The sequence below is a fragment of the Coturnix japonica genome, chromosome 1 (assembly GCF_001577835.2).
Source record: "Coturnix japonica isolate 7356 chromosome 1, Coturnix japonica 2.1, whole genome shotgun sequence".
NCBI classification, from domain to species: domain Eukaryota; kingdom Metazoa; phylum Chordata; class Aves; order Galliformes; family Phasianidae; genus Coturnix; species Coturnix japonica.
In genome coordinates, this window is record NC_029516.1 from 5685081 (window position 1) to 5706282 (window position 21202).

General features: G+C 45.8%; 1 protein-coding gene across 1 annotated transcript in view; it reads left to right on the forward strand.

Annotated features, from left to right (window-relative positions):
* The first annotated feature begins 18237 nt into the window (after positions 1-18237).
* Positions 18238-21202, forward strand: part of CAMK1D (calcium/calmodulin dependent protein kinase ID) — a 204854-nt gene continuing 201889 nt past the window's right edge. The window contains exon 1 of the mRNA XM_015870614.2: positions 18238-18797. Within this exon, the coding sequence (XP_015726100.1) occupies positions 18706-18797 (92 nt within the window). The 5' untranslated portion in view covers positions 18238-18705. The remainder of the gene's footprint in view (positions 18798-21202) is intronic.

The window sequence follows — 21202 nt, forward strand, 5'->3', positions numbered from 1 at the left end:
GTTCTTCATTTTCTGGGGTACTAATAAATTAGTCAGCCTGCAGCTTTCATGTGCCAGGAGATGAGGGATGTGGTGACTTCATGGTTGCAGAACCCTCTTTAAAATTAACACGGGAGAAAAATAGGACCCAGCCCTGAAATAAATTAACTGGAGTAATTCCAGACACCTTGCAAGTGCTGTGTGTGACTATCAGTCTCACGCCTGATGTTTATAGATAGAGAAACAGGTTTCTCTTTGGAATGGTGTTAACCAGCTGAAGGCTCTGAAGCCCATTGGTGGTGGTGTGCACAGGTGATGGCCTTTTCTTCTGAGGTCTTTTCAGCAAGGACTTCTGATTCCCTGAGGCTGTCCCTCGTGCTCTGTGCCCACTGTAGGGATGTCCTCCAGCAACAAAAGCTACCTTAGGTGGTCTTTCAGTCTTCCTTGAGGCTGGGAAGGGGAGGAGGCTTGATGTCAGATGTGATATTACACCAAGATTTAAGCCTGAAGAGGCTGCTGTGGAACGAGAAGAAACACTGATTTTCTGCGGCTAAATACAATAAATGTTTCTTTGAATGGTAGGGCTCACAAAGTATTGTTTCTGAAGGATTTATATCCTCTACATGGACATCTGTTCTTTTTCAGCCTCTTATGGTCCTCAGCCACGGGCAAGGCAGGAGACAGCCTTCAGCTTGAACTGGTTAATTATAATAATTTCGAGCTGTTCATGGGCTCAACAGCTCACGTGCTGTCTGGTCAGCCAGAAGGACAAACAGAACAGATAAAGGCTACAGCCTATAAGAAAAAGAACTTCGGATTTTCTTTCCTCTATCCAACCATTTTTCTTCACAAAACATGCCATTATTTCATATCTTTGATTTTTTAGCTATCAGAGCTGGTAGAAAATAGCTGCTGGACCACAAGTGAGGACAGACAGTGATCATGCAAGCTCTGCACCAGTCAGGAATTCACACAACAAGTTGGTTTGCATTTTGCATCTCAATGGAGATGCATCTGGATGAAGTTGCATCCATCACGCCGCCCTCAGGTCTGTGTGTGTAGCCCATAATATTTCATATAAGTTTTCCACCAGCCTCCAACAGCTTGTTAAACAAGATAATCCTGGCTGCATACTTCCTACAAACGTTTCCTTTCATAGAGCCAACACGTGTTTTCTCCTGGTTAAAGTCAACGCTGCTGATTCAGATATCAATTCTGTCATCAGTAAAGTGAAGGGCATCTTTAAGTTAAACTAATTAATCAGAAACACAAAAGGCTCTTAATGTGTGTTACTAACGCATGGTAACAGCACAGAGAAAGCTGATTTCTCCCTCTAGAGAACATTTTGTAGAGTTTGGCTCCTAGCCTATAATTTTTTAATCTTCCTTTTGGATGAATTTTTTCAGGCCTATCCAAAAGGAATTTGCATTTTGTTGGTAAATATTTACCTAATAGTGCCTGCTGGCAAAACCAAATATAATACTTTTAGGGAAAATTAAGATAATGATTTTGGATTCCCAGTGACTTAATGCTGAATACTGTCCAAGATTTGATTTCAGTAAACTTTGTTTGAAATTCAAATGTTATTTATTATTAGGTTTGGAAGGGACTGCTCAGGAGGAATAGAAAATAAGGACAGGCAATTACTAGCATGGAACACTGGGGTTAAAAAGGAGGGTTCAGGAGGGAGACAATCATCTTGACCCAACCAATATTTGTCCCTAGGTTAAACACAGGGTTTCCTTTAAGCTGTAACCTGTTACAGACAGTGACACCGTGCACTTTCTATTGGTGGACTTGTAGATTTTGAGCTAAGCCTTCTAATGGTGAGACTCCTTGCATGTCAAGTGCAAACTTAAGCAGAAATATACCATGCCAGGTCCAAGGCTTTGCTATAAAAAATAAGTAAAAAGGAGAAAGAAAACATTCCCTATTACCAATATACTTGTAATTATGTGTCTCTGAGGTGATGAAAGGCGATTTTTCATTCCAGTGTGAGTGTTGTTGCTGTGCTGTATGGGTGTGTGGGTGGAGATGGTTTGTGAACACGTATGTTTTGCTTTCTGCATCCTTATGCAACGGCTTATTGCTTGAATAGAGGAATCTGGGGAAATGGAGATTGCAGGTTCCCTCCCTGGTACTTCTGAAACCTCTGTAGAAACCTCACACCTCCTCTGAGAGTCAGGGAGGGAGGGAGCAGATTGGCATGGCCCTGTGCTGCCTGGTGTTAAAGTTGTTGTCATCTGATTTATGAATAGAGGCTCTCCTCGAGATGGCATCAGCCTGCCTGGAGATGCCAGGAACTGACCTGTCCTTGAGATCAGGGAAAATGAGCTACAAAGATTGTTCCTGGTTCAGTATTCAAAGCCAAACCCAATGTAATAGGATGGGACCAGGGGATTCATTTGAGTTATGGAGCAGCATCTTATGTTTTGCCACGGGAGGTTTAGGTTGGGTATTAGGAGTAATTTCTTGTCTGAAAGAGTGGTAAGGCATTGGCATGGGCTGCCCAGGGGTTGGGTGGTGTAGATGTGGCACTGAGGGACGTGGTTAGTGGGCATGGTGGGGATGGGATGACAGGTGCATTAGATGAGCTTAGCGCTGTTTTCCAACCTTTTTGATTCTATGTTTCTATTTGTGCTTGATCAGGCAAATGAGGTGTACACGGATCCAACTTCAGCTTTAGAGAGGGATGAGAGAAGAAGCAGAAGGAGCCAGTAAATATAATACTCGAGTAACAGTGGTAATACTCTGAGTGGTAATACTGGTTACTCAGGTAATAGGTAATAGCTCAGCAATTAGCTCCATCCCACCAGGCTGTCCTGTGTAGGAAGGGGCTTGCCAGAGAAAATCCACAAAGGGGAAGTATTTTAGCCCTCTTTCTGCCTCTTTCAGCATCCTAGCTGGGGCTGTCTTGTCTGCAGGCTGGCCCAAACGCTGCCTGCAGAGGGGCACATTGGGTCTGAGATTGCTCTGCAGTGGAGGACTCCAGAATTTGGGGCATCCCGGTGGGGTCTGTCATTCCAACAGAAGCACATAGCAGGTATGAGCTGAGCGCTGCAGCTGCTCACATCCAAGCAAGGGCATCAAGCAGTTGTGGTGGGAATCCCCTCTCTTGGCACAGTCTGCTTCCCCTTAGCTTCAATATTGAGCATGTTTGAGAAGCACACCTACACCGTCCCTGTTCCAGGTCTTGGAGCATGCATGGGAGCCCTTAAATCTGGAGTATATTTGGAGATACATAGCACAGCTAAGTGTAGTTGCCTAAAGCAAGCCCAGGGAAACTGATTCTCCTTTTGGGGCCTTTCTGATGTATGACTGAAGGCTCTGCAAGCTTCCATAAGTACAGCCTTGGCTGTTTCATGCTGTGAGGCCACACATTTCTCTGCCCTCCTTCGTCCCTCCTCCTGGCTTCATTCATTTCCTTCCACAGAACCATTTCCGTCCTCCAAATGTCAGCTTTATTAAATTGCATTCATAGCTCATTAGGGCTTGCCAATTCATTTAAGGAAGCACAAAAGCTAATAATCCTTGTGAAAACCCATTAAAGCTGTAGAAGAAAGGCACCCGTGGGCCTGCACAGATGTTTTGTGGTGGTCTGCAGCACAGAAGTCCATCTGAACCTGAAATACTCCTTCACTCAGTGAAGCTGTGCTGAATGCACAGAGCCAGATTGTGATGGGTCCCGAGCACCACTCCTGTGCAGAACTACCTTGTTTTTATGGGATCTGCCAATGCAAGCCACCAAGAGGGATGACAACAGAGAGCTCTGCAAGAAAATAGGGTTTGGGGCACAGGAAGGTGCCCTGGAGCTGGGGCTCAGTGTAGGCTGTGATGCCTTTGTGTGCTTATTGTTTCTCCATCAGCTGGAATGATGGTATAGGAAGATGAGAAGATGTGCTTGCAGCAGTGCACAACCAGCTGAGGGATGCGGCTTTAACAACAGCGTAGAACTTCTCAGCTAGCTGTGATCTTTGTCTGCATGATAGGAATTAATACAAACATCACGGTGTTGTGCCGTTGCACCTGTTGTGCTGCTTTTCTCTGTGAATTAAGGGCTAAATCACAAAAGCACTCACAGGTTTTAGATACTTAGAACCCAATGACTCCTTTTATAAAGGCTCTCAGTTAAGTAGCATCTAATACAATGGATATTCCTGTCTCACTCCTGCCTCGGTTACAGTCCTTGGGGTGCTAAAGCATCATAATCCCTGAGAAAGCTTCTATATACATAATGGGAGGCAGAAAGAAATATTGTTCCCGGTTGGGCAAAGAATACCTGGGGCTGCAGGCACGTGGCTGTGCACACTGCACCAGCAGAAAGGCTTTCCTGCAGCATGCTCTGATGAATGCATGGGCAGCACAGCTGTGGGGTTTTGGTGTTGTATTGTCCCTGTGGCAAGAGCTGGGCACCCGGTGTACAATAAAGGGGAAAAAGAGCTTTTCATCTTTTTGATGGGGCATGTGGGTAACACAAGTAATTAATTCAGGTTTTCAGTTGTGCCAAGGGAAGGGAGAAGAAGCGATGTTTTCTGATGGCTGGAAGAACAAAGAGTGATTTTGTGCACTGAGAGTTGCTCACCGGCCTTCAGACTTTCTCCTCAAACAAGAATGGTTGCCCTTTGACTTTAGATACAAAAGTAGGAACACGTGTAGTTCTCAGTACATACCTTCTTCATTCAGACAAAAGAATAGAGACAGGTTCTATGCTGATATGAATCAGCACAGCTCAGGCTGTGTGCAGTCTGAGCAGCTGCCTTTTGCTGTACAAGCTCTGTGACTCCTTTAGGAGTCACTGCACGGCAGTGGGGAGGTTGCAGGCAGGGTGGCTTTGATGAACCCATGCTTATCTCAGTGCTGCTTTGGGCCATGCTTGTGCAGCCCAGGGCGTCTGCACAGAGATGTGCCTTGGATGCCAAGGACTTGGACAGGGTGTTCCAGCAGCTGTTCACTCATGCTTTCAATTTGTGTAGGTAAAATTAATAATAATAATAATAATAATAATAATAATAATAATAATAATAATAATAATAATAATAATAATAATAACAACATAAATAGTTATCATCTTTTACATGTAATGCCACCTGCCTTGCAGAGAAATCCCTTTGCCCCTGATTTTCTTCTTTCTTTTAAGAGCTGGTCAAAAAAATGATGCAATTCTTTCTTTAAACCCTGAAGAGTTGCCAGGAGATGCACAGCTGGTTCCGTGTGGGGGGAATGAAGCAATCCAGAGAGGACAGCATCGTCAGGGTGGTGAGGAATTGGCACAGGCTGCCCAGGGAGGTGGAGGAGTCACTTGTCCATGGAGGTGTTCAAGAAACGTGTAGGTGTGGCACTGAGGGATATAGTTAGTGGGTGTGGTGGAGGGTTGATGGTTGGGCTGGATGATCTTAGTGGTTTTTCCAACATTTGTGATTCTATTTCAGCACAGAAGCATCAAAATTAGGGTGACGTTTCTTGAAGCTATTGCAGCAAAGGAGGAGGGATTTAAACACTGCTACTTTGATGCTTTATGGAATGCTTCAGGGAGCATCTCTTGCAGGCAGGGCAATGTGGGAGGAAAACTGATCATTGCTTAGTTGAACTTTGCACTCATTTAGCCAAGGCTGGAAACTGCCTGATCAAAGAGACTCACCATGGCAGGAATTTGTCAGGAGCTGCTTGAGGGTCACATTGAGATAAGCACAAGTATGAGGGAACCTCATGGCAGATGGGCTTTGGCAGATTTTCAGTGTGATAGGGTTTATGTGGGATGGACGTAGCCTACAGATAGGTTGTTTTCTGTTGTTTCTGTTTTTACTTCTCTTTCCCCCTCTCTGTCCAAGCCCCTTGCTGCAGTGCAGCTCCTGTTCATACAGCACTGTACAGATGGGTTGCAAAGAGGAAAGCCCGCACCATGGCTGGGTGTCCCAGGATGGAAGAGATGCTGGCTTCTGCCCTACAAATAGCACCTTTTTAGTAATTATGTTTCACAGACCATCTCTTGTTTCTGTACATTGCCTATATTCAGAATGCACTGCCAATTTACCTTCTGGATATCTCAGCAATTTCCCTCTTTTTAGGTCGTTGCTCTTGTACTTAGCATTGAATTCTCCCATGAACTACTACCAGGGACACACTGTGCTGGCTTCAAACTGACCTTCCATAGGGATGATGGATGACCTCCACAGAGGTGCCACCTTCATGTTTTTCGGTACACTGAGTGCCCATGCTGGGAAGCGTTCCATGCAACTTGAATGTGTTTACCAAAATCTGATGTGAAGTTCCTTGGGATTAAACCACCTGTTGTACTTGCTGCCTTGATTTAGGGAAGCAAATACCCCTTTGATGCCATAAATCACAGCACTGTAGAAGCACTGAGGTTGGAAAGGACATTAGCTGTACATGTCCCTGTTCACTGTGGGGGGACCGGACTAGATGACCTTTAAAGGTCCCTTCCAACTCTAAGGACACTATGATTCTGATTCAAGATCAAATCCAACTGAATAAACCCCATGAATTCAACTTAAGGAGAAGTTGGAAAGACAACAGGAAAAAAAAAAGAAAGAAAAAGAAAAGAAAAACCAACATGAAAAAGTCAGTTGCTAACGAATCTTTCTGTATCTAAGATTTTTAGCCCCTTCTCCTACTCTGTAGGAGATCCTCACCTTTGTAGATCCTCACAAAGAAAGGATCTCACACTGATCCCTATGAGGCCTATCTCCATATCAGCAGCACTTGCACCCATTTCTCCCTGACAATGACAACTCTATGGGGCTCTGAATAAAATTTGCTTCCTGAAAGGAAAACATTCCCATTGCTTAAACACCTGCATGCCCTTCATGCTCTGGCTTTTCTACCTGAGTCCAGACTCCCCAGAGGGAGGAGGCTTTTTGTTGCTATTTTTCTCACGGCAACGTGGAGGTAAATGGGGTAGTGGTGAAACAAATCGAAGAAAGAAGAGGAAATACCTTTTTCCCCCCATAGGATACAGCATAAAGATGGCTTTATTAGAGGGAGAAGTTGCATGGAATTGGAGGGTGGAGGAGCTGTTGTTCTATGAGGTAAAATGGAAAATAAACGAGCCAGAGCTGGGTGCGTTGGTGGTTGGACTGGATGATCTTAGTGGTCTTTTCCAACCTTAATATTCTGTGATTCTATGAAATCATCATGGATGTGGCTGCTACAGGCTTGTTGGTGAGGCTGGTTCCTGGAAGTGAGCTGTTTGTCTGAACAGCCCCTGGCAAACACGGAGCAGCCCAGGGTACAGGGAGACCTGGGTCAAGGCACTCTAATAGGACACGTGGCAGCAAGAACAACGTTGCCCCTTCCAGAACAGCAGGCATTCCTAGTGCAATGCTTTTCATTCAATAAAGCAGGTTTTTTTTTTTTTTTTTTTTTTTTTTTTTTTTTTTTTTTTTTTTTTTAATAAAAACCTGCTGAAAGCTTCATTTTCCCATTTGGCACATAAATTAAGGATTGGAGAGGCTGGGTCAAACAGATTTCTTCCCATCCACCTCTTTATGTGAATAATGGAGGCTTGAAGGAAGAGGCAGTACTGCTCGGGTGTTAGCAGAGGGTCTGGCTTAGGTGTGCTCTCTTTCATGCTGTGATTTTCAATTCACTGCCTTTGGTAGATCTGCTTTGCTTTGATAATCTGAGACCACCTGACAATGGTACTGCATGAGCTCTCCACCAGGTTAACCTGCCCTGACCACAGCAGGCCAGAGGGTGGAAGCACGATAGAATCACAGAATCCTTTCATCCTTTAAGGCTTCCTAGTCCAACTCTTCTGCAATGAACAGGGACACCTGCAGCCAGATCAGGTTGCTTTGAGCCCTGTTCAGCCTGATCTTGAGTTTCTCCAGGGATGGGGCATTTACCTCCTCTCCAGGCAACCTGTTCTAGTGCCTCGACACCCTTACTGTAAAAAACTTCTTCCTTATATCCAACCTAAATCTCCCCTCTTTTAGTTTGAAACCATTTACCCTTGTTCTACCACAACAGACTCTGCTAAAGAGTCTGTCCCCTGTCCTAGAAGTCCTAGAATCATAGAATCTTAGTCATAGAACCATAGAATAACGTGAGTCTGAAGATGGGTGTGTCATCTCTACCATCACCAACTCTGGCTTTGCTATTCAGTTGATGCTGAGCAATGGGCATCTCCATCCCACTTCTGGGTGTAGGAGCAAGTTGGTTGGACCTAAGCATGACAGCAAGCCCATGCTTGGTGTATGCATTTGAATATGTGAGATGAGTTCAGGTCTTTGGCTTGTAGGCAAAACTGCAGATGTGTTGTAGTTTTTCTTGGCCTTCGTCCACAGCATGAGCGCTCCATGTAACCACAAAGGCAGGAGGGCAATGGCCTTGACTGCTCAGTGAGTGCAACCAAAGTCTAAGGGTCAGTGCACATCGTGTGTATTGTGCACACAATACACAATCTCCAAGAGGTCTGAATCTTTCCAGGCAGTCCCTGCAATGCTTGATGATGTTGGTCTGTTTGGTCTGTTTGCCTTTGCAGGAACAAGAGGAGTCAGCAAAAGGTGGAAGCAGCTGCACAAGAGCAGGATGAGCTCAACCTAATTGCAGGGTTTTGTTCTCATTAGTGTCATCCATTCATGGATCCACGGCTATCTGTGATAAGGTTCCTTTTCCAGAGAAATGAACCTTTCTGTCACTTCCTTACTACTTGACCTTGGCACAGGTTCTTAGTTGGGGCTAAATAAAGCTGTAAAAAGTAGTGCACCAGGCCCATGGTGTGTGTGATCAGCTGGCTAAGGAGGTATGACATTACCAAGGGTCTGCACACTGCAGTTTAGCGCATCACTGGTCCTGAAACAAGAAGGATTTGACCACAGCAGCTTACATGAGAGCTGTGCTTGCAGACATCATCACTCTCCTCTCATTTCTTTAAGCATACAAATAATTGCAGTGTCATTGGGATTGCACATGTATTCCTGGCAGGTTTACCCTGAGATCTACCGCCAGAAGCTGGATACTCAGCATCCAAAGTTCATCCTGGGGTGGAATGGATACAGTCAAAATGCTGTTGCAAATACTATCTTTATTTTTCTTAATGAGAATGCATTTAGCACAGCATAAGCTTTCTCAGGAGATGAGAGGAACTGATGCTATGAGAAATATTTTAAACTGCAACTCATGGAAAAATACGTATATAGATATCATTCATTTAATTGAATAATTTAATTTAATTCCAGCCTGAGCTGGGAGCCCTGCCACAAGGAGAACTGTGACATGGAAAGAAGTGCCAAACTCTATGGAGTTCACTAAGGACGATGTTATTGAAACTACAAGGAAGTAAGTGCTTAGAGAGGAAGACGATGGTGCGCAGTGTAAAACCTCAAGCCAGATGGTGTTTTCCTGTCTGCAGAGTGTTGATTAGATCTTATCTGAGAACAGCTGGGAGCACATAAACATGGCCCAATGCTGCGCAGCCCCACTCGAGATGTGCCACAAGGGAAGAAATAGTGGCCAAGCTGCTGAGAAGGTCAGCAAGTGGATGTTCTGGGAGATGCAATGTGCAGATAAAAGCCAAAAACCACAGCTTATTTTGGGAGTGGAAGGAAGGAGGCTGCAACTGGAAGTTGTCAGTTATGGGCATGGTGAGTGGGTGGGAATGCAGGTTGAATTTCACTTGGAAATACCTTTGGGGCAATGGTGGGGTCTGCACAGCTAAACTTCTCAGCTGTTTCTCACACCAGACTTTTGTTTTAGTTAGAGACATCAGCCTAATTCTGGAGGCTGAAATTTGTTGAGGTGAAAGTCTGTGACAAAGTGCAGGAGTTGCAGTTGAGATGCAACCTGTTCAAAACATCAGTGATGTGGTTGTTCGGTCCAACTGCTTATCTCCACCTCTACAATGAGGATTCTGCTGCTTATCAAGAAGCATGAAGCAAGGATAAAATGAGACAAGAGCTATGATGACAAATAGGACAGAGTTTTCTATGTTCTAATAGGAAATGCTACAAAATCAAGGTGAGGAGACTCTTTTGGGCACCTGTTTGGGGATAATGTATTTGCAGAGTAAACTGACCACAGCAGTCACTGCTCCCAGCCCTGTGCAGGTGCAGGAGGTGAGTGAAGCAAAGAGCAGAGAGCTGGGAATGGATTTGGCAGCTCCATGTTGGTGGGGGTTCAGTGTGCTGGGGAAAATCGGTACTGCTGAATGAAAGGAACAGGGTTCAGTAAAGCAGTCTGGCTATACTTGCTTTCTAAGCAAATTTAATTAAAAGAATGTGCCTAAAATGAACTTCAGTTTTCAAAGAACGCAAAATGAAGTTCAGTTCCATTGGAGAAAGCCACCTGCACTGTGGTGCAAGGCTCAGAAACAGCTATTTGATTAAATGGTCTGTAGCAACCTTTGAGGGGCTTTGGCTCTTGTATCAGTTAGATGAACACACATTTCTCCAGCTGAGCTATAGATAGAGCTATAGAGCTCTGAAAAATGAGATTCCACCTTCTCTTAACCAATCCACATAACTCATCTTCTGGAGTTCTCCTCCCAGTCTGCTCACATCTCAGTAGACACAGATTTGGACAGCTGGAAGAATGACACCAGCTGGTGCTGGTGGCTTGGAAGTTGGGAAATCCATTAAAACTTTCCAAAACACACAAGCTTTTGCTAAACACTGGCAACTTTTGCTTTTGTCTCTGGAAGTGAATGGTATTTTTTGACAAGACTATAATTGCAAAATTGGACCGTTTCTTTGCTTGGCATCTCAACTGGTAATTCATTTTGTTGTGTAAATAGAGGGTAGCTTGCAAAAAGACATCACTGATTCAGCCAGTGGACAACTTTAGTTCAACTCCATCACTCTTTGCTTACTGAAGAATGAGATAAGCCTAGATCCAACAGATCATCCCAATGCCACAGACCACATCTTTGCCTGGGGCTACTCTGCAAGCAAAGAGTGGACTTCTGATCAGGACTGCCTCTTGCATTGCCCTCTATCCACTCAACAAATAGCTTTGAGTTCAGATGTTGACCCTCTATGCAGAAGGGCTCAACACAGAGCAAAGCCCAGGGTGGTCCTGCTGGCCTCTCATGGGATGAGAAAAGCTTCATGCTTTCATTAAAACATGCACTGAGTTTGGGGTTTGAGGGTCAGGAAGCACTACGGCATGGCCTAAACCCATGGCAAGAGCATGTTTTATGTAAAAGAACAAAAATTTGGACTTGTGCAAGCTCATGCTGAAGGGAGTATTCATTTCCCTTTCACACAGGTGTGTCCCATTTCTCCAGTACCCTTTGATAGGGACTAAAACACTTCAGCTCTGATCTGGAATGAGTTTGGGCAGCTCCAGATACTGTCTCATGTGCTGATCGTCCAATGGCACAGTGCCTTTCCTTGCACGTGAGCGCAATGTCTGCCTGGACTTAATGCAGTGGCTGTGGTTAATTAACGAAGCTGCTTTTCCCTTCATTATTCAGCGATGTTAATGTCTGTGGAAGAAAAGAACAAAACGAGCCAAGTTAATTTCAATTCTGAGAGAAACACAGGAAAACAGAAATGGTCTCCAAATGGGAAGGAGAAAAAATGAGGAGATGATAAAAAAAAATTAATTTCCAGTTTCTAAGAGGACTTTACCAATAACAATATAAAAGATAGCTGAGTGTTCTGCTTAAATGAAAAAAGTGATTACTTTCACAGGCAAGTGAATGGCTTTCTATCTCTTCTTCCTCTGCCTGTGTCATTTAATTTCTTTTTCCTCCACTTTTCACTTATTTGACTCCATCAGTGTGCTGAGATGGTGCTGGAGACTGACAAAGTTTCTCCTTGATGGAAGGAGAGGAGACACACACACTAAGTCCTTTCCTTTAGCTGGGAGGGCTCTGGGCTGTCTCAGTGCAATGAATGGTGTCTGTGCAACGTTCACGTGGTTCAGACACACATGTCAGGCTTGAGAAGGTGAAAACTTAGTGTACACCATAACAGTAATACTGCATGAGGCTGAGGAACTTTTATCTGTCCTTGGGGCAAATGCAGGCCCAGTATAAGTGTGAGCTGAGAGGAAAGAGAGGTTCCTCTATGATGTCGGTGAAGCTGCTTGCTTCATGGCAGATTGGATTTGGCCTCTATGCAGCTCTTAGAGGTCTACAAGCCCAGTTCCTCTACGGCTCTATCCATCAGATGAGAGATCAGCATGTTGGGCAGCTAAACTAGTGGTGCCCATGGCCTACAGGGTTGGGTTTTGAGTTCTGTTGAAAAATTCTATTCTGTAGCCCCTACAGCATCATTATTTGGCTGGATCTGGGTATCAGATCAGATCAAACAGCCCACCCAGCCACCCCGTGGGCCTTTGTGCACATGCCGTGCAATGTGTCCTTTAATTATCCGATCACCTATGGTTTGTGCTTATTTTAATGCAGTGAAACGCTCCAGGCCACATTAACATGCGCTATTTGATCCACATGCTGAGATCAACATTAATTTCCTTGTGAGTTTCTCTGTAGTGCTTCAGCATCTGATCAATATCACTGCGTTTATCTTCACAGCGCTCCTGCAATATCACCAGCTGGTGTGACCGAGGCATGGGGAGATTAAGAACAAAATAATCAAACACGTTTGCTAATTTTGGGTGCTCAATTTGCAATACTAGGGATCAGATCTTCCAGGGCTCTTGGCATTTTATGACTACTGGTGAGCACAAAGTATGACTCCCATTGACTTGTGCCTGTCTTTGAGCACAAGTTCATCCCTACAGGGCGTCAGGAATTTGGGAAGACTCTTATGAGCAGCTCCTTTGCCATATGAATGAGTTCCCTATCTTGAACTCTTCATAGTAAGGGAGAAATCCACTCCAAATTAACCTGGAGCAGGATGCAGAATTGAAATTATTTGAGCAACTTCTTTGTTTTTTGGTATTTTTGCCTTGTCACCTAGTGTGCTTTCAATAGAAACTTTATAGGTGGAATGTCCTGATTTATTTCTCCCTCCAAAACACAAGCGTGCGAAGCCAAGCCATCTAGAAGAAGATGCATTTCTTGTCATGACCACAACTTGTCTCATTGGCAGGGCTCAGCCCATTGAAACCTCAAACTGAGCACTCAGGGATGCGTGTGAGCAGGATTTGTGCCGTGCAGCCCTCTCAAGCTACAAGACATGGTAGGACTGGATGATCTTACTGGTCCTTTCCAACATTAAAGATTTGAAGATTCTGTGACACATTTTGGTGGTGATTTTATACTGACATTTGGGACTCCAGAGGTGAACACTAGGAACTTTGTGGGATGGGTGGTTTTACTTTCTGTACTTTTGCCCCTTGGAGCATCTCTTCTCCCTTGCTCCTTTGTCTTCATTGACTCCCCACTCTGCCATCCTATTCCTGTCTGTTGTCCATTGCTCACATCCATCTTTACCAACATATCACTCTTCTTGCTTCTGCTTTGGTAATAATTGTGGATTTTTCCCCTTCATTATAATGTTGTATGACCGTGATTTACAACCCTGAGTTTAAATATTTATTGTGATACACACATGGCATGGCAGACTTAAAGTGAGATGTTCAGCCTGCCTGTTACTCTCTTAAATCCCAATTTTTCCATAGTCTAACAAGCCGCCTTCACATCATCTTGTCAAGATTTTCATCCTCCAGTTTCCTCCATTCATCCAGATGAGAATAAAACCAAGGAAGAAAAGTTGGCTGATATCTCCATATCTCCGAACCTTCTGAGTAATAAAAGCACCCAGGGGCTTAGCGAGGCACCAGATGGTCTTCAGACAACTGACTGAAGGCTGGGAATTCATGTCTGGATCAGCACTTGCTTATTCTGCTTTATAGAGACAGTTAAAAACCCTTCAGCAAATTAAGCTCCCACCTCCCCATGAGAAAAACAGCAGACAGCAAAGCACCTACCATCTCCTCTCCTTTGCATTGGCGTGCTTTTGGGGCAGTGCTTTAGCTGCTAGGATGAGCAAGAGCCTTAGGTCATCTTAAAGAGCTTAAACTGATCTCAGGCTTTAAAGTACCTAGAGGTGGTTTAAGGACAAGAACACAAAACACCATGTATCTGAGACCTGCAGCATTGTTTTGTTTTTCCTTTTCTTTTTTTCCTTTACATGCATCCTTTTCCCATACAGCCCTGAAGTCGCCATAAATTATATGACAAGTTCAGAGGAGCTTTGCTGGTGGCACAGTTTAGTGGGCATGGCGGTGTTGGGTTGACAGCTGGACTGGGTGATCTTAGCTGACTTTTCCAACCTTAAAGATTCTGTAATTCTATGATTCTATGGGTTGCAGCACTGTCAGCCTTGGAAAAGCGTGCTGCTGTGGACACGCTTAGAGCTGAGCCTGTAGTTTTGTATCTTGAATTTGCGGTGTCAAAAGAAGCCTGGCAAACATTAACACCCAACCACAAGTTCCACCCACAATGAAAGCCAGAAACCCCAGATCCCCTACCACAGCGCACCTTCAAACCAGTGCTTTTTAATAACTGTCCTGAGGAAAGAGCTAGCACGGAGCCATTATTTCTTTAAACAAACAGTCTTCTCATATGAATAAACATTTAAATTTCTCATTTTAAATAAGCCATTTTCTCCCTTGTTTAAATAAGCACTTCTTGTCATGAGTTAATTATTTTTTTATGATTCAGTGTAATTCCCAGGAGGATTTCCTCCCACTTACCAAAAGGGACTGAATCTACCCCATTCCCGTCACTGCAAATCATCGAGTCGCAGAATCATTAAGGTTGGAAAAGACTCCTGGGATCATCCAGTCCAACCATCAGGCCATCCCCACCGTGCCCACTGACCACGGCCTTCAGTGCCACATCCACACATTTCTTAAGCACCGCCGTGGCTGACAACCCCACCACTCCCTGGGCAGCCTGTACCAATGCCTCATCACTCATTCTGAGAAGAAATGTTTCCTGATATCTAACCTGAAAATGCCAAGAAGAGCTGTAAACATAGATATATAAGTAGTTGCTTTGGAGGGAATGCTTATCATGCTAGTCAGACCTGGCACTACTATAATTAAGATAGTAACCCATATTGCCAGTCTGGAAGATGTTTTGCTCTGGGATTTTCTTGTGTCTTAGGCTCATTCTGGAGACTGGGAAGCAATGGGGATGTCACTTTGCTCTGAGAATAGAATCACATGATTCTATAATTCTATGAGTTACTTGCTGAGCTCTACACCTGTTCATGGCATCATTACTTAACAGCATCCATGTGAGTGAAGCCTGACCAGCGCCAAATGACTTTGCGCCTATAGTGCGTACATATACATGTGTGCAATGTGGATGTGACTGTTTATGTTCATTATAGAACTGTGCCACACTGAGGGCCCCAAACAAATGTGGCTGTGTGCAACCAAATGGAATTTATGCAATCTGAAGAGGTAAAAAATGTAATTTTGAATATCACTCTAAAAATAAGGTCGTTTTTATTTAGAAACGAAATATCTCACATAAAAGTTTATTTTCAGCATTCCCCTGAATTCCCAGAGTTTCCATAGGAGGCTTTATAGAAAGAAATGGAACTCCACTGTAAGGGTGTGAGCTTTTGCTGAACCAGTGTCTTATCAGCAATTCTTATTCTTGTATTTCTGTCTGCTTTATCACTCCATTGAAGTTCTTGCAATCTAGTTGTGAGTGACTGAATACCACTTCACTGCAGCATACCCTGCTGTACGAGGCCCTCAAAGAGAGAAGTTTTCATATAAGATTTTTTTTTTTCTTGTCTTCCTTAAAAAATACCCATTCTTCAAATAACTCAGTGCTCCACAATGCCTCTGCAGGAGCTCGTCAGTCAAGTGAGATTACAGACTCCCTAAATCCAGCCTGACACCGTGCTGACTCTAAGGGGCCGTTATGGTCCTATTGAGCAGTGCTCCCTGCCTGGTGGCAGCATCTCATACACTCCTCATTAAAGCCATAATGGCTGTGGAGATTTATACATTATCAGTTATTTCGAATATGAGTTGTTTTATCACACACACACAAAAAAAGAGCACATTCACATGATGTCAAAGGTGCGGGCTAAATCGGGAGAGGATTTGCAGGCTGACATGGCCCTTATGCTGAGGGATTGAAGTGTGGGCAGGAATTGGAGTAATTTTAAGTCAAATTTTTGTCTGCTGAAAAGCAAAGCGAGCAATGCTGTCTGTGTGGTAAGATTTCAGCGTGATGCTGAGCAGAGCAAGCCAACTTCAGAAGTAACAGCAGTAGATGGCTTGTCTCCAGTGTAAATTATGGCACCGGTCTTCTATTCTGCTGGAGTTCTTTGGCCTCGGTCATGCTGCAGATCAGGGCAGGTGATTGCACTTGCCCTTTGTGGCCTCAGATTCTCTCCATTATCTCCTGAAGACAGGAGGTTATGGTCAGCAGCGCCATTCAAGCAAAACTCAACCAGCATCACCGCATGGCACTTCTGACAAGCAGTGATTTATTTGCTTGCAAAAAAGACAGGAAACACCACGTGGGTTGAAGGAAAAATCTCCTAATGGTGTTGGCTGCATCTTTTTGGGTCAATGATGTGTATAATTTCTCAATATATCAACTTGCAGGTGTGGATCAGGAGTCAGAATTGGGGCCTGTTTAACATCCTTATTGAGCAGAGCAGTGAAGCTGTGAGGGGTCTGGAGTACGAGCCTTAAGAGGAGTGGCTGAAGGAGCTGGAATTGTTCATCTGGGTAAGAGGAGGCTCAGGGGAGACCTTATCACCCTCTGCAACTGCCTGAAAGGAGGTTGTGGTGAGGTGGGAGTCAGCCTCTTCTCCCAGTTAATTGCGATAGGATGAGAGGGAATGGACTCAAATTGCACCAGGTTGGATATTAGGAAGAAAGAGTGGTGAGGCATTGGCACAGGCTGCACAGGGAGGTGCTGGTGGAATCACTGTCCCTGGAGGTGTTACAGCAATGTGTAGATGTGGCACTGAGGGCCTTGGTTAGTGGGGATGGTGGGGGTGGGTTGGTGGTCAGTCTGGATGATCTCAGTGGTCTTTTCCAACCTTAATGATTCTGCAGTTCTATGCTTCTATGACCAATTTGGGAACTGCTGGTGACAGGACTGCAGGGAAGGAAGGAGCACACAAGGCAGGGAATCCCTACAGACAGGAAAAGGCAGGGGATGTCAGGAGCAGAAGGAAAGTCTCAGCTGCCTAAAGCACAACACGTAGGCATCCGCTGTGGGGAATCCCAAAAGTTTTAGGCTGCTGATGTGATAGCAATTGAATTAAAAGAGTGCACTAAGAAATACAGGAGCTGGCACACGCGTGGCTCTGCCCAGCAGAGGGTAGCATTGCCCGGACACCCCAACCTGCTCAGCGCTTTTCCCACTTTTAAGCCTTCCCACAGCATAAAAGTCCCATTGGCACGGAGAGGGGCACAGATCCAGGGGAAGCTTGTAAATTCTTCACATGAACTAGGAAAATCGGCTTCCAAAGTTGGATTTTAGGGATCCAAGAATGTATTTTAAGTAATTTTGTGCTCGTTCGCATCTCTTTGTAAGCCCGCGTTATTTAGCTGTGTTAGAATTCATTTTCACGTGCCTCATCCGATGATCAGAGTTTGACGTTTCTGACTCTCCTGCACCTGCCGCCAGCAAAGACCTCGCTTTCAGCTCCCAGCCGGGGGGAAGAAACGCACTTTTTGGTTCCTTACCCACCACCAGCAACGCCCTGAGCTGTGCTCGTCCCTCGGCTGTTTCCTCTGAGCGGGGATTTCTGCGCTGTCACGCCGGGGGATCCCGGCCCGCAGCCCAGCGCCGCTCCGCGCAATGTGGGCGCTGCGCTGCGCCCCTTTTGCGCCCTCACTTTTGCTGGGCGGGGAGGGCACCACCAACCGCGCTGCGCCCGACCGCGCTGCACAGCGTGAGGCTTCTTTTTTTTCCTGCTTTCCCTTTTAATTTTTTTTTTTCCCCCTTGGCTTTCCCTCCCCTCCCGTTTGACGTGAGCGGTTTTGGTGCAATGCGAATTATCTTCAGTCATTCAGTCAGGAGGGGCAGCGCCAGGCAGCACAGCGGCGGCGGGGCTGCCTCCTCCTCCTCGTCCTCGTCCTCCTTCTTCTCCTCCTCCTCCTCCTCCTCCTCCTCCCATTGCCATAACAACCGCGCACAGCCGCTGCCGCCGGGGCCGCACCGCACCGCACCCGGAGGGCTCTGAGCGTCCCACGGGGGGTGAGGGGAGGGGATCAGTGCGGGCAGAAGGTGAGGGGGAGAGAATCGATGAGCCTATAAAGAGAAAAAAAGAAAAAGGAAAAAGGAAAAAAAAAAAAAAGAAGAAGAAAAAAGATTAAAAAAAAAAAAAGATAAAAAGAGAAAGGAAGGGGAAAAAGAAAGAAGACAAAAAGAAAGGAAGGGAAAAGAAGAAAAAAAATAAGGGGAAAAAAAAAAAGGATTTTTCCCCCCGGAGTGTCCCTATCGGTGAGGACAAAAGTGACCCCGAAGAGCGCTGCGCTCGAGGGTGCGGAAGGAAGGAGGGGGTGGGGGGGGAAAGGGGACGAGAGCTGAGGACACGGAGGAGGGAACAGGGAGGGAAGGTAGAGAAAGTTGGGACGAAATAGCCCAGGAAAAGTGGCACTCGAGGAGCGTGCCCGAGCGCGGAGGAAATAAAAGCGGCGGAGGGCAGGAAGTGTGAGGAGGAGGAGGAGGAAAAGAGAAAAAAAAAAAAAAAAAAAGAAAGAAAGAAGAGAAACAGCAGCAGCTGCCGAGGCAGAAGAGAAAGCAAAAGCCGCACGGCGGCGCGGAGCCGGCGGGCATCCGCGGGGCTGCGTGGAGCGGCCATGGCCCGAGAGAACGGAGACGGCGGCGGCTCCTGGAAGAAGCAGGCGGAGGACATCAAGAAGATCTTCGAGTTCAAGGAGACGCTGGGGACGTAAGTGGCGGGGATGGATTTGCGCGGGGTGCGCAGCGGGATCGGCGCGGGTGAGCGCTGCGAGCATCTCGGCACGGGTGGGGAGTCGGGGTGGGATGGAAACGCGGGGAGAAGCAGAGCCGTGCGTTGGGCTGAAGAGTGGAAGGATGCAACGGGGCAGGCGGAAAAAAAGAGAAGGAAAAAAAAAAAGACAAAGAAACGAAAGAAAAAAAATGGGGGGAGGAGGGGAAGAAAGAAGAAGGGAAAAAGGAAAAGAGAAAAGCCGTGGTTTGAAATATTGATAGAATGAGGAGGTGTAAATAAACGCGCACTGACTCGCACGCTGCGCCCTGGCGCCGATGGCCGCTTCTATTCGCGGGCGGACGGGCAGAAATAATGGGAGCGGATTGGATGCGTTTCGCTGCGACGCTGAACTGTTGTTGGGGTTTATTCCTGTTATTTATAGTGGCGGGGCAGAAAGATTAGAAAAACGCTTGAGTTGTTTTTGATTTTTTTTTTTTTCCTCTGAAGGCTCAGAATAAACATGCGCAGATGGTGGATGGGAGCAGGGTGCAGGATGCTGCTTTTTTGGCTGAGCGGAGTTTTCTTTTTGTTGTGTTTTTGCTTGCAGAGTGTTGTATTGGCCATTAAAGTTCTGTTGTGTGGGCAGTGCTGTTTGTGTCTGTGCCCCGCTGACTTTCATGGCAACTTTGAGTGACTCTACACTCTGTACCCTTCATGCCACTTCCAAAGCATAGCTGAAGTTTCAGCTGAAATAGTTCAGTTTCTTTCTGCTTCCAAGGGAGGGCTCTCTACAAACAGTATTTCTGGTTCTTGGGCTCACTGATTACCTCCAACGATCTGCAGGTGAGAACCAGGCTGCTCTCTTGGTGTGGATGTGGGCCACCCAGCTGCACTGTGATGACCACATAGTGTAGGGCTTGGCAAAAGGCTGCCTTAGCCGACGGCACGAATGTCTGTCCAGAGCTATGAAGATGCAGAGTGCAGTGCAAGGGCTGAGTGCTGTGGGATGTTCTTGTCACCATCATTGAGTTTTGCTGTCAGAATTTTGTGCTGTGTCCCTGTGTGTCACCTTTGGTGTGTGGTTCCCTTATTGAGCAAAAGGGCTTGGAGGAGGAAGGTCTTAGTGCAGGGAAATTCATTCATTTGCTAGAGAAGCTGTGGGTGCCCCATCACTGGAGGTGCTCAAGGCCGGGTTGGATGGGGGCAGCCTGAGCTGGTAGGGAGCACCCAGCTCATGGCAAGGGGTTGGGGCTGGAGGGGGCTTTGAGGTCGCTTCCAACCCAAGCTGTTCTATGATTCTGTGACAGGACAGTTTTCTGCGCTTTCCATTATACAACATCACGTTATTTTCCCACTTGAGGTATAAAAAAAGCCATCAGTCAGGGCTAACTTGTGCCACTGAAGAGTTCTAGAAGCAGTTAACACTGTGGACATGGTCCAAATCCCACTGAAAGTATAGGAGCAGTTGTAGGTCCTGAGGGAGGTCCAGGTGATTCCAGTTCATAGCTGTGTCTGTTGGGATGGCTGTTACAAATGTGATACAGTAACCACTGCCATTGAGTGCCTCTTGCTATTAAACACCATCTCAGCATCACAGCTGGGTCAGAAAGGCCCTCATCCCTCATGATAGGACTTCTTTAATTTGATGTTCTTTAATTTGAGCAACCGGTCTAGAAAGTTTCAGAGAATCCAAATAACTGGTCCTGTATAAAGAAAACAGAGCTGCTCTTTTCTGTGTCGTGGGCTTGTTAATTCTGAGTGTATGTGCACTTTGCAGCCCACACATCGGTCGCCTTCTGGCTGTGCTTCCCGAGCTGCAGAGAGCAGCTGGGGGTCTGAAAGTGGGTGGTGGTTCTGTTTTCCCTTGAGCAGCACGTGTGGCTCTTCCCTGTGCTGCTGCCACATACCAGGCTGGGAAACCTGTTAAAAAAATTAGGCCATTCCTGTGCAAATCATTAAAGGACTTCAATCCCCACTGAAGCCAATGGAGCTGTGCTCATTGACTCCAGCAATGGATAGATACACAGGAGCTCAAATGATGGGACAAACATGCAGTGATTGGTAGGGGGGAAAAGATGTAGGAATTAAGTCTAAATACCTTTAGAGCATCTGAATCCAGATGTTTTCCTCTGGCATTACTTAGCAGCAGGGATAAAATCTGCTTTTCTCCCTTTTACACAGTGATGCTGAACTGTGTCAGACATGCTGTGGTCGATCCATCATTTAATAGGTTTTAGTGTAGCACGGATGGGGCTTGGGGCGAGGAGCTGGAGGCTCAGTGAGGGGAATCAGATTGGTGTCAGTGCTGTGCTGGGCATCACTCTGCCTCCTTCCATCTCAGGATGCCGGAGCAACAAAGCAGCCCTTTTTCCTGGAACCTGTGCAGCAGTTGGAACTCTGAG